General features: G+C 38.5%; 1 protein-coding gene across 4 annotated transcripts in view; it reads right to left on the reverse strand.

The window, feature by feature from the left end:
- The window catches only part of ATRN (attractin), a 161,557-nt gene that overhangs the window by 113,773 nt on the left and 30,071 nt on the right, over window positions 1-17,713 (reverse strand). For 3 of the 4 annotated variants that reach the window (XR_007405710.1, XM_025469459.3, XM_025469460.3), the window contains exons 2-3: window positions 7,976-8,059; window positions 3,906-4,019 (exon numbers count right to left, since the gene is read on the reverse strand). Coding sequence is in view for 3 of the 4 variants with exons in the window: in XM_025469459.3 (XP_025325244.1) it covers window positions 3,906-4,019; window positions 7,976-8,059 (198 nt within the window). In the remaining variant the exon portion in view is untranslated. Of the gene's footprint in view, window positions 1-3,905; window positions 4,020-4,130; window positions 4,759-7,975; window positions 8,060-17,713 lie in introns of those variants that run through there. The other variant, XM_049100733.1, reaches the window with a different exon arrangement.

Consider the following 17,713-nt stretch of genomic DNA (forward strand, 5'->3'; position numbering starts at 1 on the left):
CATGACTGGGCATGTCATGGATATCTGGGAACCTGTGTCCTCAAATGCACAAGGACAGAAATCCTATCTGCCCTGCAGTGACAGAATGAGAAGCAAATTCTTACAGCATGTGAAGTTGGCTCATACTACTAGGTGCTCAGTAAGTGATGGGTAATGATATTTATCACTCAGATGGTGGGACATTTAAGTGTGCAGGATGAATAGTAGAATGGGTGGAGGGAGGAAAGACTGGGTCAAGGCAGAGGTGGAAGGCTGTCTGCACTAGATGCCATTATACCAGAGAAAGGGAGCCAGCTTCTCCACTTCAGAGAGACTCGGGCATTGGCTTCTTTTCACTTTGAAAACCTGACATTATGACAGCATTGGAATGTGCCACTTTCTCCCAGTGTGAAAATAAAACAACTGGTTTACGACAAAAATAAACTTCTACAGAGTAAATGAAGACAAACACAGCCTCAACCCAGCACGCAAGGCAATGGAAAGTGCGTGGGTGAGAAAGCGATGCTGCAGGCGTGCCATTCAACTGTCACCCTGAGCCGTCTCCCACTCCCCCGCCCCCCCATCTCCTACCCCCAGGTAGATAAATACATACAGGCACAGCTTCGGTGGCAGCCACTTGTTCAACTTGATCAAATCAAGAAATGCCTTCCCCTGAGTTCTGTATAATCTTACATTTTAAACACAGAGTACCATTGTTTAGAACTATTCTTGAAAATCACTGTTCAAGGTATTTTCTTAATTCAGTATAACAGTGCTAGGTGGACATGGGCTCTCTGAACACACATGGGGTATACCTTGACTTCAACTACACTAGCCAAGTTTTTTTTTGTTTGTTTGTTTTAAGATTTTATTTCTTTATTCATGAGAGACACACACAGAGAGAGGCAGAGACACAGGCAGAGGAAGAAGCAGGCTCCTCACAGGGAGCCCAATGTGGGATTCGATCCCAGGACCCTGTGAGCACACCCTGAGCCAAAGGCAGATGCTCAACATCTAAGCCACCCAGGCATCCCACTAGCCAAGTTTATTAGCAATCCTAGGTTTATACACCTATCTCCTTGCAAGACTAGATACTCCCTGAGGGCAGGGAGTTGTGGAAGAGAAGCCAGATTCTTAAAGTCAGGGGTCAGAGACTGGCAATGGGGTCAGGCAGGGTCTGTACTCCTGTCTGGTGAAGGAAGGTCCAAGAACCTGAGAGGTCCTGCCTTTGACTGCTTCTCTGTGTGCCATGGTCTGACCACAGCATCAACTGGTTCAGCTGAGTGCTGGACAACTGACTCCTGCTTTCACAAAGCTCTTCCAACGGCTCTTTGTCAGTCAAAACAATTGCCTTATCCATAAATGACCCCACAACCACCAAGAAGAAAACAACCAACTCTATAAGGAACAACCTTCTGATGAAGAATGTTCTCAGAAAGGAACTCTTCTCCCTGATTCATCACCACAACCACCTCTGCATCTCTGACCACAGATCACAGACCCTAGCAGAGGAGCTGCTCCACCAAAGAGCTCCATATTTAAACATGTGTTGAACTGGATGCAGCACAAATCAAAGTGTGGTAGAGCTGGAAGAGTCTTGCTCCAGTGGTTCTCAGATCTGTCTACTAATGAAACTTGGTTTTTTTTTTTTTTTTTTTTGAAACTTGGTTTGATACACAGATTTTATACAGAACTTCAATGTGTAAAATATAAATGAGATCGACCAGTTCAGAATCAAATGAGACTTTTTAGTCTGCAACACACCTAGAGAAAACACAGCACAACACTGTCACCTGGGGTAGCAGAAGCTGAGGACTAGAGCACTTACATGACCTGTCTGAGTTCACACAAAGACTTGAGCAGAACTGAGATAAACAGTCCTCACCTTCTGGATCTCACGTAGTTCTTTTGTTATTAGCTGGGCTGTATGCAGGCTCTCACCATTCTGCACCCCACCCCTGCACCCTATACATCACCATTGGGTTGATTTCTTCCCTCCAAAGCTCTCCTGACCCAGCACACTCCTCAGCCCCCATCTTGTGACAGGGCCCTTACGGATTTCAACAGCAGTTTTCAAGGTGTTCTGCACATCACTGCTTTTAGGGATTTTGTGTTTCAGGTAAATTTCAATTTTGTTTCTTGTTATTTGTGAAAGTATTTATTTATTCATTATAAGCATGGAGGAAAAAAACCCAAAAGGGACACTCAGGGTGTCTTATGTGAATTACACTGGAAAACTTGCATTTGGGATTAAATTTCAATTTTTAAACACATATTTTTTTTCACTGTCATTTTAGAAAATTCACATTAAATATAAGTTTAAATTTTAAAATTATCAAAGCACTAATTTATATTATTAGTTTATCAGCTTTTTTAGAGAAACACAAAAACCCTCCAGTTATTTGTATACATACTCTGGCTTCTCTCAGAAGTCACTGACTAGAAGAAAATTCATAGCCTCCTGCTTGTTTTTTGTTGCTGTTGCTTCACATGTATGCTCATCAAATACACGGTCCAGGTGAGCCACAGGATGGTGCACACTTGCTTGGCTGATGTCCCCACAAGGGCTACTGGCAAGCTGATTCTAAGTGCTCAGCACATAATAGGGACTCCATGAATTTTGATTTATGAACTTCAGTTCAAGTGAATCCCCAGTGAGTACTATCATTTTAACATCATAATATAGCTTCCATGCTTGTGTTGAAGTGCCTCTTGCCATAACCCAAGGCATGCTTCAAATTTTGGCATAAAAATACATATACCCCACACTTGGACAATGACATTTTACTACTTAGCATGGCCTATCTACCCTGTTCTTTGGCTCCATTAGTGAACCTTTGAAACCCAGAAAATGACCTTGGTTCTCAGTTCAAAGATATGCTGGAGAGAATTCTAAGCCAAAGGAAGTGGAGAAATATAAGGGCATATTAGTCCCCTGATTTCCTGTGTCCTTCAGCTGCTTGTGTATTGTTTACTCTTGTTACCTCCTCACTGACGTGAAACATCAACTAGACTAGCCCCATGTGAGGAATACAAAAAATATTTGTTGAATTGATTTCTTTCAAAGTCAGAGAAATAAAATGTCTGAAATTCCAGAAAGTCAGCTGCAGATGAAAAACTGACAGCTATGGCTCTCTAATGGGATGTACATGTTAGAAAAATATATTTTATAAATCCTCTATCAAGTAAAAGGGAGAAAAATTGGATGGTTTTGAATTCCCATGTAGTCTAAAACGTAATAACAGAGCTACTTATTCTTAATAAAAACTAAAATGCCAAAACAATACAGAACACTCTGTATGTTTAGTGTTCAGCTGTTTTTTTTTAAGTAATAGAGAACACACTTGTTAAAAAAAAAAAGACACTTTCTTCATTTTCCACAGGTTACTCTTCATTTTCTATGTATTCTTCCAAAAAGTTTCCCTCACTCATATTAATGCATATACATAAACACACACACACACACGCGAGTGCATGTACACACACACACACACACACACACACACGCATGCCCACAACTATATCTGGATTCAACAAATAACTCCTTAAGGCCTGCACAATGAGATACAAGGATCGGGGTGACTGTGGTTCATGATTTAAAATTTTCACAGAATATTCAACATATTACTAACAAAACATCTTTTAAACGTAAACTTCATCACCACCAAAGAAGTAAGTAAACTTAATACTACTACCACAATTTTAGAGATCAGGAAATTCAAAGGAGAGGTCCAGTGCTCTGCCCAGAAATTTACCCAGTAGCTACAGGAAACCAAGTCAGGCCTAGAACACAAGTGGTAGAGGACTCCAGAACTACTTACCCTCTCCATGAAATAAAGGTAGTAAGTGATATTTGCAATCTAGGAGATAAGGCTGAATTCAGAAATCAAACAATGATTAACTAGTACTTATGTGACAAAACTTACCTAAAGGCAGCAATAAGTGGTGCATAAATTGAGTCTCCATCATAAACATATAAATGGTCCCAACTACATTCTGTAGCAAAATGATTGAAACGAAGTCTCATTATTCTATTTGGCCTGAAAAGAACAAGAAGAGCAGTTTATAATAATCATCATAACTATAAAACATTTGAGAGTTGAGAGAGATAAATTTTTTTTTTGAGAGAGATAAATTTTTAAGGAACTTACAGGGAAAGAAGAAATGAATAGTACATAAATGACATTCCTTCATTTGCCGAAGACTTATTTCATAGTTTATTTCATACTTAGGGTGAGAGACCACTAAGCATGCAACAGTAAACAAAATCGCCACGGTCCATGCCACTCTGGACCTCACAGTCCGTACAGTGGCTGTTCTTTAACACCCTGTGAGCCAACCCATTAGCCCTTCCGTTTCTGCACTTCCTTCCTTACTCAATTTCAAGTTCCACACTACATCATTTCACAAACACAACTGCCAGTTCTCTATACTTGCCTACCCTCTGCCTTTCCATGGACCTACCTGGCAAAAGGTATCTAGAGGACACCTGTTATCTGCTTTGACTTAGATTAAATGCAAAGAAAACTAAGCCTACTACTTGGTAGACTGTTTTCAGGACTGGTCACAGCTCACCAACTTCAAATTGGCACTTCAATTCTGCCAGCAGTGATACCACTCATTCTCCTTCTCTTTCTCCACAATTGCTGCTCACTCCCGATTACTATTTCAAACCATTCGGTCCCACTTCCCTGCTTAAGCTCAGCACCCAGACAAAAAAAATCTCTCAACTCCCCATTTTCCAAAACAGATACACCTACTCATTCCTCCATCCATCTCTCAAACACTTCATATCTCCCTCTCATCTGAAACTTCCCACACTCTCCTTTAAACTTCCTTAAGCATCATATATTTTCAAAAAACAGCAGATCAGAAAAACTTTAAATCTCAATTCTCCTTCCAGCTATTACCCAACCTATCTCTATCCCTCTCTCCTCTGAAGAGAGTGAACCTCCACACAAGATTTTACTTTCTCTGCTTCCTCACATCCTACTCACCCTCTTTGCTCTCCAAACCTGGCTTTCACCAAAACACTCCACTCAAAAACCTCTTGATACTATCAGCACCATTTATATCCTGATGATACCCAATTATATGTCTCCAGCCTAGGCCTTCCCTCTACCCCACACTTGTCAACCTAACATGTATAAGCAAACAAATAAGTTCATAAACAAGTTAACTCAGCTGATGATGACTACAGTGAAGATATGAATGGAATATGATGTGTAGAACAGGAATTACTGTTCTACAGTAATTCTACTGATGTGTAGGTCAGGAATTACTCCAGAAAGCTTTGAAAAGATGAGAATGACAAGAGCTAAGCCATGTGAAAAGGAAAGGGAACAGTGTTTTGGACAAAGGGAACAGCACAGTCTTAAAGTCCAAGTGAGAAAGAGGCTGATGCATCTGAGCAACATGAAGAAAACCAATGTGTCTCAAACACAGCAAACAGAAGACACCACATGACATAAGACACGAGAGATGAGCAAGAAGCGAGAGCAAAAGCTGGGAGGCCAATTATCAAGCCATCACAGCAGCCCAGGAAAGACAGGATGGTTGGTGTCTTAAAACAACTGCAGAGATGAGGATGAAAAGGAGCATGTAGATGGGCTGGGAAGACATTCTAGAGGAAAGGGAAAATGGGCAGAACTCACCAACAGGCTGAATATAGGCATAAGGGAAAGAAGGAGCTAAAGTTTTTCCTTAGGCTGAGTAGTAACAGCCACCAAAAGGAATGCTGCAGGAGGGCATCAGATAGGAATGAAAGGAGAGAATGGGGAGGGGCAAACAACTCCTGAGGCAGCAGGTCCTCAACTGCTAAACTGCAGGTCTCACAGCGTCGGGTGGGGCCCTGGGGCCCTTTGAGGCTGTCTAGGAGGCTAAATCTATGTTCACAATAATCCTAAAATAGCACATGACTATCAGTGGATTGGCATTTACTAATGGAGCAATGGTGGGTAAATGTGCTAGCACCTCGGGACAGAGCAAGGCAGAAACACCAGAGTGTCCCAGTGATCACTGTTATTCTTCACCACTACACACTCACAGAAAAAGGAAAAACTGGGTTTCATTTAAGGATATCCTCCTTTATTAAGTGGTGAAAAAAATCTTAATTTCATAAAAACTTGACCCTGGAGGACACATCTTTTGAATATTCCACATGACAAGACAGGAAGTACGCACAAACCACTTCTGCCTAACAGAACCACGGCCTCAGGGAAAATCACTCGTGTAACCGTTTGGGTGGTGAGCTGAACTAGTTGCTTTTTTCCCAGAGTGTCATCTATCATTTTCACTTGAAAGAACGACTAACAAACTATGATGAGTCAGACTTACTTATCTGGTAGATACTTTCTTAGAAATGAACAAAGCACGTCTATCACTTCAAAGAAAACAACGGACACTATTTGTTGCCAAAGATAAAATTTAGGTTTTTAAGTAGTAATTAGAGTTTTGGAAAATTTGCCTCTGCCACCCAGATACAACTTCCCAATACTTAAAACTCTCTGATGAGATTAATGGTAATGTTAACCAAATTTATTTTTTTCACGTTATATCATGAAATATATCAAAGTTTGGAAGATCTACATAATTCAGTGAACCATGATTTTCCAAATAACCCATATATCTTGTTACAAAACCATGTAAGGGTTAAAGATCCATTCCAAAGTACAAGAAAACCAACAGATTTTAACTGTTCCAAAAGTTCACATTGTTTCAGATTCCCCACTGCAATTTACTTTTAAGAAATTAGCACTTGTCAAGCTTTGATGTAGTATCAAAGAAGGCCACCCAAAATTATGTAAAAGGATTACTAAAATCTCCTTCTCTTTCCTACTACATATTCAAGTGAATACTGATTCTCTTGACATACTTCAACAATAACAACATATTGTAATGAAGTGAATGTAGAAGAAAATCTATGGAGCCAGACAGAAGAGATTTTACAAAAATGTAAAACAGTATCATTCTTCTCACTGATTTAATGTAAGATTTCCTTTTTCATAAAAAGATGTCATTTGTGCTGACACATAGTAGGTTTGTCATTGCTTTTAAATGAGTTAATGAAGAATATCCTTAGTATTAATTTATAATATGAACAGATATAACCCACATAAATAAAAGTTATTTGGAATTCTCAAAATTTAAGAGTGTAAAGGGGTCCTGAGACCACAAAATTTGAGAAACACTGCTTTAAAGATTTGCCATGAAGAGAGACACCTGGGTGCTTAGTCAAATATGCATCCAATTCTTGATTTTGGCTCAGGTCTGGATCTCACGGTCACAAGTTCAAGCCCCACACCAGGCTCCACATTCTGCGTGGAGCCTACTTTTTTTTTTAATTTTTATTTATTTTATGATAGTCACAGAGAGAAAGAGAGAGAGAGGGGCAGAGACATAGGCAGGGGGAGAAGCAGGCTCCACGCACCGGGAGCCCGATGTGGGATTCGATCCCGGGTCTCCAGGATCGCGCCCTGGGCCTAAGGCAGGCGCCAAACTGCTGCGCCACCCAGGGATCCCTGCGTGGAGCCTACTTTAAGAAAAAAATATATATATTGTCATGAAGAGAAGAAGGAAAAGGCAAGAGCTGGAGGGTACAGGAGGCCTAGAGAAGCAGCCATTTGAAGAATAATAGTTATTTTCATTTTCCTGCTCACAATAAAAATAGGTACTTAAAAAATAACATAATATTTTAATTTTCTACTGCTTTAAGCAAACCATTTCAAATATTCAACAGTTTTAACTATTATAATTGACGATATACATATTTCTAGTGTGTACAATTCATTCACAGCTTTAAATCAACACAAAACCTTTTTTCAAATTAACAATGAAGATTAAGAAAAATAAAACCAAATTCACTTATTAGATGAAGTTATCAAACAAAAAATATTTTAAGTACTTTATGTTAGAATGTTAATTTTACTTGTAAAAAACAAAAGGTTTGCCACACTGAGCTCAGAAGAAAAAAAAAAAACCAGCTATTACTACTTACTGTCCTTCAATAAGCCATGTGCACTTCGTTTTATATTTATAATTTCCAGGGCCATCTGTTACAAACCCAGAAGATCCAGTTAGTCTGTAATGCAAATAAAAAAAAATTAAGTCCATCAAAATTTCACATATTAATATCTTTAATTCCCAATACAATGCAAGTTAAGCATAATAGGTACATTAATACATAACCAGAAGAAAATCACTGGATAGTTATACTCAAATTATACAAATCTGAGTGAAAAGACTATTTGCCATATACTCTAGAAAAGGGGGATACAAACATTAAAACCAAGAGTAATAAAGAAAAATATATCTAAATCTTTCTAGCAGAGATAAGAAATTCATACTTTGTACCAAGAAAATGACTACAAGAATTTACTTATAAATGTGAATTGCTGTGTTTTTTTTTTTAAGATTTTATTTATTCATGAGAGATGCAGAGAGCGAGGCAGAGACTAGACAGAGGGAGAAGCAGGCTCCATGCAGGGAGCCCAATGTGAGACTCAATCCTAGGACTACAGGGTCACACCCTCAGCCAAAGGCAGACACTCAACCGCTGAGCCACCCAGGTGTCCCTAATTGGTTTTTTAAAAGATCACATGGTTACAGTTACCACTGAAGTGTATTTAATACAATAACACTGTGGAGAATATAACTGTAATGGGCAAACACATCAAGTCCCAACACACAATGGACCCCCGCACTCATCTAGCTGCTGCTTCTGAAGGTAATCTACCATACCCCATGAGCAGTGTCCATCAGCACCTGTCTTCCCATATTCGTGCCAAGTCTGAAGTTTGTCAATATTTTTAGGTCTTGCCAATATGATAGGCATATCCTGATATTTCATTAATGTTTTGACTGGTACTAACTCTGATGCTCGAGTACCTTTTTTTTAAGATTTTATATATTTATTCATGAGAGACACAGAAAGAGAGAGGCAGAGACACAGGCAGAGGGAGAAGCACGCTCCATGCTGGGAGCCCAATGTGGGACTCAATCCCACGACTCCAGGATCACGCCCTAAACCAAAGGCAGAGACTCAACCACTGAGCCACCCACATGTCCCGCTTGAATATCTTCTTATATATTTTGGTCATTTGTATTTCCTCCTTTGTGAATTAAAATTCCATATTCTTTTGCCTACTTTGCCACCAAGTTGTCTTTTTTCAAATTACTGTTTAGGAGCTCTTTTTATATTAAAGAGCTCCCATCTGCATGTTAAATATACTGTGTTTTCTCAGTTTACTTTTCTCTTTATATTTTCTGTCTGCTATCTTTTGCTATATATAACTTTTTAATATTTAAGAAGGATGCTATTTCCTTCCTCACCGTTTTCAAATCATTTTTCCTCCATCTACATCACCAATGTCAGCCTCTCTGAAACAGATGCTCCCCTCCGGGTCTTTTCCCCTTCTTTCTGAGTTAACTATTAACATTCCACTTATTCCTTCTCACCCACTGATACTAGCATCAGTTCATTGCCTTCCATTCAACTACATCAACATCCAAGATGTTCTAAATCAAAAACCAGGCTCTCCATTTCTTAACTTCACCATTAATGATCTCTTCCTCCATCCCACATTAGTCACCCAGTCCTCTGGGTCATGACATTACCTTTAACAGCAAGAGTACCAAAATCTTCATTTTAGGCATCCTACATTATGACTCTTATGTCTCAAGTTAATTTAGCCTAGCTCACCCTTTCCAGTGAGTCATCGGCCCCATGGGGACCTCCAATCCACTAAGCACTTCTTCATGTCCATCATCTACCACCCACACACTTGACTTTCCCACTTACCTAGTTAAGATTCCATGGTCCATCACAATTATCATCACCTGCAGATCCCTTGGCTTCTTTCCCCTTCTCTCCCTCTGCTGTACTTACCTGGATATTGATATCTCCATGTCTTACTCCCAATATCCATTTTACCCCCAAAATGTTAGTCTAAACTAATCATGGTTTCCTGTGCCCCCTGTTAATAACTAATTAGAAATGTGTATCAGTTAAGATTAGGTCCTAATGCAACTGGCAGAAAAATGTAAGTAATAATGCCTTACCCAAGATATAAAGTCCAAAAGAAAGAAATACAGAGCACCTATGGAATTTCTATAATCATCAAGGACCTGATGCTCTTCTATCTTGTTGCTCTGTTATCCTCAACATGTGGCTTCCACCATAATCCAAGATGACTGCTCAAACTCTAGCTTTTATTCCCACATTCTATCCAGCAGGAAGGAGGAAAGAAAACCAGGTGCACATCTTCTCCTTCTAAGTCAAATAAGACAAAACATCCCATCAGCCAAAAGTTACTAACATATCTAAATGTAGACAGAGACTGAGAAATGTACCTATTATTCCAGATGACCATGTACTCAATGAAAAATCAGGATTTCCTTTACTAGTAAAGTGAAGAAAGGCAACGAAGGGTCATTATTAGTCTCTGTCACAGCGCATAATCTAAGATTTAGATGTGAGAGGAAGTCTTGATGGATGGCTTCCAGGAAGTATTTTTTTCATTCTTAAAAAAGACAGTGTGGTTGACAGAGAGATACTTCACATAACTTCCCTTTTGAGGAAGGACTTACTGCCTGGTCAAGAGGCAATCTCCAGCTATCAGTTTCTTGAGGAGCTGCCTTGCCCCAGGTCCCACCCTGGTTAGGGCAGCTCACACAGAGGATAGAGAGGCCAGAGCATTTCAATCCAACATGAAACAACTTTGACAGACAATCCTTGACAGACAATCCCCTTTGCTGGCCTGCAGTGAAGCTCTACTTCTTCCTTTGCCCATTTCTGCTTCCTGCTCCTTCCTCTCACAGGTGTTATAACCAATCTGTGCCCCAAACTCCATCTCAGCAAGGCAGCCATCATCCTATGAGGTTGAACACAAAGCCAACCCAAGGATGACAAACCAAAGGAATGCAAAGGTTGATGAAGAGCAGTACCAACCAACCAGAGACCACTCTAGGTTTATGGACTAATTAATTTCCTACTGGTTACTGATTCATAGTGTGTGTGTGGATACACTTTAGGCCCTTCTGGCTCCGAAGGTTTTCAAGCTTTCTACTATGCTTGTTTTGCTCCTAAGAGTTTCTGTGGATTTCACATACATAGATGTGCTCGGGTCTTTGCAAACCAGCATCACTCTTAGAAAAGAAATAGGTGGGCAGCCTGGGTGGCTCAGCGGTTTAGCACCACCTTTGGCCCACGGCGTGATCCTGGAGTCCCAGGATCAAGTCCCACATCAGGCTCCCTGCATGGAGCCTGCTCCTCTCTCTGCCTGTGTCTCTGCATGCCTCTCTCTCTCTCTGTCTCTCATGAATAAATAAATAAAATCTTAAAAAAAAAATAGGTCACTTTAATTTTAAATATTCACTTAGTACCTTTAAATCTAGCATTTATAAAATTTTACAGATAATGAATAGTTATGATCACAGATAGGCTTTTTTTTCACAGATAGGCTTTTTGTCAACTAAAGGACAATTCTCCTTTTGTAATTTCTCTCCCCAAGTACTCCCACTCACCTCATACTAAGATAAACATTTAATCACCTAGTAAGCATTCTTAACTATTTTTCTTCATACTCATGAGCCCATGATATATGCAAAGTTCTCTTCAATTAGTTTTTGGCTACACAAATTATTATACAAACTTTTCTGCATCTTCCTTTTATAATGCAACAAAACTTTGTGAGAATCTCTCCAACTAAACAGATATTAGTCTAATTCACTTTTTCCATGAAGCATAATATTATAACCTATTGAAGTAGGATTTTTTTTCTGCCTTTCTCCTACTGACATTCATTTTGTTTTCAGTCAGCTAGCATTATGCACATTGCTGCAATAAATATCCCTATACATATGGCCTTACTTGTGCTTTAATTTCTAAGAATAGAATCTTAGGAGGAGGATTACTGGGCCAAAGGAATATGAATTTTAATTGTTAACGAAGCTGCCAAATTATTTTCAAAAAGGCTGTAACAATTCACATTTCCACTAACAATATGTGAGAGTATGCTATTTTCCACATCCCCTCTGTATTAGATATTCTTGTTTCTTTTAAATTGTTAAGTTGAAATTCCCTATGTTCCAGTGAATGGCCGATAAACGTTTACTGAAAATTTAGAGAGATTTGAAAGGGGAAGGTTAGGAATATCAACTATACTTTCAGGTCAACCTTTATTTTATCACTAGTGATCCAGGTACAGACACCAGTACTGCCTGTGCTCACTTCACCAGCAGTCACATAAAGGCATTCAATCGAAACATAAAGACTCTTCAACAATAGAAAACCAGAAATATAAAGAATTAATAACTTCTTGCTTCCACCTAGTTTCCAATTCAAGAATACATCAAGGGTGATTCTGCCGTAGAAACAGATACAGGAAAATAGGGAAACCCTTTATAGGAGGCAGATTTCAAAGGAGTCACCTTTTAATTATTTCTAATTTATTAGTATTATTACCAGGTAACACAGCCTGTAAAAAAAAAAAAAAAAATTTCTCACAGGTTTAGGTTTTTTTTTTTGTGCTCAAGTATATTGGACATCAATAAACTTTGACCAAAGTTCCTTGAACATTTAAGAAAAAAAAAAAAAAAAAGGGCAGTATATCATAGGAATGTAAACTACTAACGATGTATAATTATTCACTTATTGAATGCCCTATTCAACTTATATTCCTTATATTCTTACCTGTTACCTACTAGATTTCTAAGAAAGGTATATTGAAATCCCATACCATGACACATTTGCCAAGTTATTTTTCCTTTATGTATTTATCTATTTAGCCACATAAGCTTGTAACCATTAGATCCTCATAAATTGTCCCTTTTATCACAATAATAAGCATTTATATAGTTTGATGTTCATGTTTCACCTTGTTTATTATTATAATTACTAGTTTTTTGTTGTTGTTTTCTTGGGCCATAGATCTTTATCCAACTCTTTTTCATATTTCCTCATCAAATTTTCAAAAATGTCTTTCTTCTAAACAGGACGTGGTTATTAGGTTTTGTTTCTTAACCTAGTCTAATGGTTTTAGTGGCACAATATAATTTTTCACATTTAGTGTGACTGCTTATACTAATTTGATTCCTTCCAATCAACATTTTATTTTAAAGATTTTACTTATTTATTCATGAGAGACACAGAGAGAGAGGCAGAGACACAGGCAGAGGAAGAAGCAGGCTCCCCATGGGGAGCCCGATGTAGGACTCGATCCTGGGACTCCAGGATCATGCCCTGAGCCGAAGGCAGACGCTCAACCACTGAGCCACCCAGGCATCCCCCAACCAACATTTTAAATCAATCTTAGCGAGGAGTAATTTATATACAATAAATGGTATCTTAAATGTACAATTTCTTAAGTTTTGACAAATGTATACCCATGTGGAATCTTCCAAAACAACACATAAAACAGGTCTGTTACCCCCAAAGTTCCTTCACACCACTTTGGAGTTAATCTCTCCCAACATTGATCTTATTTCTATCACTATAGACCAGTTTTATACAACATGATTTAATAAAAGCAAAGAGGGACACTCTTGTGCCTTCTTTTGATCGGCATAAATGTTTCTCAGTATTGTATGTATCAGTAGTTTGTTCCTTCCTATTGCTGAGTAGCATTCTACTGCGTGAATATACCACAACTTGTTTATTCATTCTCCTGTTGATGGACACTTGGATTATGGAGTCACAAGCTCTTATAAATAAAGCTGCACTTGTGTACAAGACTTCATGTGGACATGTGCAGACATTCCTCTTGGATAAATACATAAAAGATAGATCAAATTACAGATATATGCCAAATTTAAAGAAATTACCAAAATTGTTTCCTAAATTGTTGTATCCTCTTAAACTTTCATCATCAAGGTATGAATCTTCACTGTTCCCAGGTGTCCCAGTATTCCCCTGGCCTCAAGCGCAGGTAAGATTCTGGCTGTCCATTTAGTCGTATGCTGATCTTGTGGAGGTCAGGAATATCTACTCTACATCACACTATCCAGGATCTGCAGCTTCATGGTCCTTGTCCTTTGCCACAATGGCCCATACACACACCAGTTCTGTCTGGGAGGATCACAACAGATCCTAGATCTTATAGTTTTCTATAGGTCCCCACAGCAAGCTGGCTCAAGAAAAGCAGAGTGCTTTTCTGCAGATGCAGTTGGGAGAGCCAGGGAAGCAAGACTCATTTAGACTGCCATGTTCCTCATGTTCCTCTTGGCTCCTCTTCATAGCTAAAGTCCCTTTAAGTTTGGATTTTCTGTTGCTTTCAAGTAAAATCATCCCAACTACTAATTCCACCAATTCTAAGATGAACACTTTTCCCCTAATAACTCAGAAATCAGGATGAAAAATAGAAATATAGAAAAATAGAAATAAAGAAATATATATAAAGAAAATATAAAGAAATATTTATATATTTATAGAAAGAAATATTTATATATTAAATATAATAGAAATATAAAGAAATATATATTAAGAAAAAAATATAGAAAAATAGAAATCAGGATAAAATCAATAGCATGTCACAGTTTAAAAGAAGTGTTTTTTCCTTCTTTGTAGTAAACAAGATAAGGGCACATTTCACACTCAATGACATCTTAGCAAGCTGAAGTTACACATATGGCAAACTCTAGATCTGGTTGAACCCAACTCTGCTTACTCTGTATGTATGTGCAATGAAGTAGCTGAATAAGACTAGAAACACAACATTGTACTGACTGGTCTCACTTTACATTTATAAACACACACCTCGAACAGGCTCTGAGCACTGTAGGACAACAGTCCTTCCATTTCCCTGTCCAATTCACTTGTACACCTTTTATCTTTCAACTTCCCAAACACTCTCCCCTCTCTTCAATTTTAACTAATGATCAGTGGATTACTTTACTCATTTCAAGTGTATTTTCCCCCAGCAGAATGTAAACTTCATGACAGTAAAGATTTTTGTCTGTTCTGTTCACTATTTCCCGTGCCTAGAAGTGTGCCTAGCATCTTAACAGCACTAAGTGAATAACAGTAGAAGAAATAAATTAGGCAAACCATATTTTCTCCCCATTACTAAATACACGTATGTTCCTCTAGTTACAATGGATAAACTATCTAAATTCATCTAGAGTTAAACCATCTACCTGGGTCTAGAAGTCTCATATTCTACTCAGTCAAGGGCACCAGCAGAACAAACTAATTCCAACCCCAACCCTACAATTCTATCCACTGGATCAGCATGAGATGAGCTGTCAGACTTCCTTCTTGAAAAACAAACTTCCTTCAACTCATGTTCCTCTCATGCTATTGCCACTTCTGTGCTCACTTTTACAGCAAAAATCTTGAGAATTATCTACTCTCTCAGACAACATTCTCACCTACTAATTTCTTAACTCATTCTAGCTAGGCTTTAACCTAACCTCCCTTGCCCCTCAAAATCCTTTAGTTACGGGATCCCTGGGTGGCGCAGCGGTTTGGCGCCTGCCTTTGGCCCAGGGCCTGATCCTGGAGACCCGGGATCGAATCCCACGTCGGGCTCCCGGTGTATGGAGCCTGCTTCTCCCTCTGTCTGTGTCTCTGCCTCTCTCTCTCTCTCTCTCTCTCTGTGTGACTATCATAAATAAATAAAAATTTAAAAAAAATAATTAAAAAAAAAATCCTTTAGTTACATTATATAACCATTGGAAATAGAGGATGCCTTCCTCTTTCTTAAAACATTTTCTTCAACAATAGCCAAACTGTGGAAGGAGCCTCGGTGTCCATCGAAAGATGAATGGATAAAGAAGATGTGGTTTATGTATACAATGGAATATTACTCAGCCATTAAAAATGACAAATACCCACCATTTGCTTCAACGTGGATGGAACTGGAGGGTATTATGCTGAGTGAAGTAAGTCAATCGGAGAAGGACAAACATTATATGTTCTCATTCTTTTGGGGAATATAAATAATAGTGAAAGGGAATATAAGGTAAGGGAGAAGAAATGTGCGGGAAATATCAGAAAGGGAGACAGAACAAAAAGACTCCTAACTCTGGGAAACGAACTAGGGGTGGTGAAAGGGGAGGAGGGCAGGGGGTGGGGGTGAATGCGTGACGGGCACTGAGGGGGGCACTTGACGGGATGAGCACTGGGTGTTATTCTGTATGTTGGTAAATTGAACACCAATAAAAAATAAATTTATTTAAAAAAAAAAAACATTTTCTTCACTTGGTTTCCAAAATCTCCACTCTCAATTTACAGCTTCTTCTCAGTCACCTCTGGTAAGTCCACCTGCTTGTCCCAGTCTCTAGTTGTAGGAATGCCCCAGGGCTCCACCTCAATCTGATTCTCTGCATGAAGTCATCCTGATCTCATATTGTTGCAAAACTTTAAACTTTCCACCAATATGTATTTTTAACAATGAAATTTTCATCTCTGATGGTAACACCATTCTCCTGGTTAACCCAGGCAAAAACTATGAATAATACAAGCATATCCTCTGTCAAAAAAATTGTTTTCATTTTTTCCTTCCCAATATTTATGACTTTATTATTTTTCTGGCCTTACTACAATTAGTTAAGATGTCCATTATGATATGGAAAAGAATTGGTGTCGGTAAATATCCCTGTCCTGTTCTCAATCTCAGGAGAAAGCTTTCAGTATTTCACCAGTGTGATGTTTACCCTAAGTCCTTTGCAAAATCCTTAACACCAGATTAAGGAAGTACCTTTCTATTTCTAGTTTACTAAGGATTTTCAACATTAGTGAGTATTGAATTCTAGTTTTTTAAAAAAACTCTAGTTTCTAAAAAAAGACCTAATGATCATTTTCCTTTTCTCCCTTATTCTATTAATGCTGTGAATGATACTCATTTTCAAATATTAAATTGATCTTGAATTTCTCAAATAAACCTATATTAGTCATGATTCTTTTTATATTTTGCTGGATACAGCTTGCAAATACTTTAAAATTTTTTACATCTTCATAAGTTAGACTGACCTGCTTTTTCTCTGTCAGGTTTTGATAACAAAATTATGCTGGTTGTATAAAAACACCTGTTTTCCTATGCTGTAGAAGAGTCTGTGTAAGACTGCTGATATTTCTCTCATAACAGTTTGGAAATTTTCACTGGTAAAGCCATTTGGGCCTGGAGTTTTCTTTTAAGCAAGTTGGTTTTACTAGAGTTTGCCATTCTATCTAAATTTTTCAAATTTATTGGAATAAACTTATTACTAATATCCTACGATTTTTCCAATGCATGTAGGAACTATAGTGAGGTCCTCTTTATCATTATTGATATCATTAATTTGTGTTTTTTCTCTTTATCAATCTATCCAGCAGCTTAACAATTTTGTCCCTTTTTAAAATATTTTATTTATTTATTTGGCAGAGAGAGAGACAGCGCAAGCAGGTGGAGCAGCTGGTAGAGGGAGAGGCAGAAGCAGGCTTTTCGCTGAGCAGGGAGTCCAACCTGGAGCTCGATCTCAGGACCCTGGGATCATGACCAAAATTGAAGACAGTTGCTTAACCAAATGAGCCACACAGACACCCCTAGATTTCACTTTATTTTAAGATTTATTTATTTATTCATGAGAGATACACAGAGAGAGGCAGAGACATAGGCAGAGGGAGAAGCAGGCTTCATGCAGGAAGCCTGATGTGGGACTCGATCCCGGGACTCCAGGATCACGCCCTAACCCAAAGGCAGATGCTCAACTGCTGAGGCACCCAGGCATCCCTAGAATTTATTTTTTATTTTTTTAA

This window comes from Canis lupus, chromosome 24 (genome assembly GCF_003254725.2).
Source record: "Canis lupus dingo isolate Sandy chromosome 24, ASM325472v2, whole genome shotgun sequence".
Classification (NCBI taxonomy): domain Eukaryota; kingdom Metazoa; phylum Chordata; class Mammalia; order Carnivora; family Canidae; genus Canis; species Canis lupus.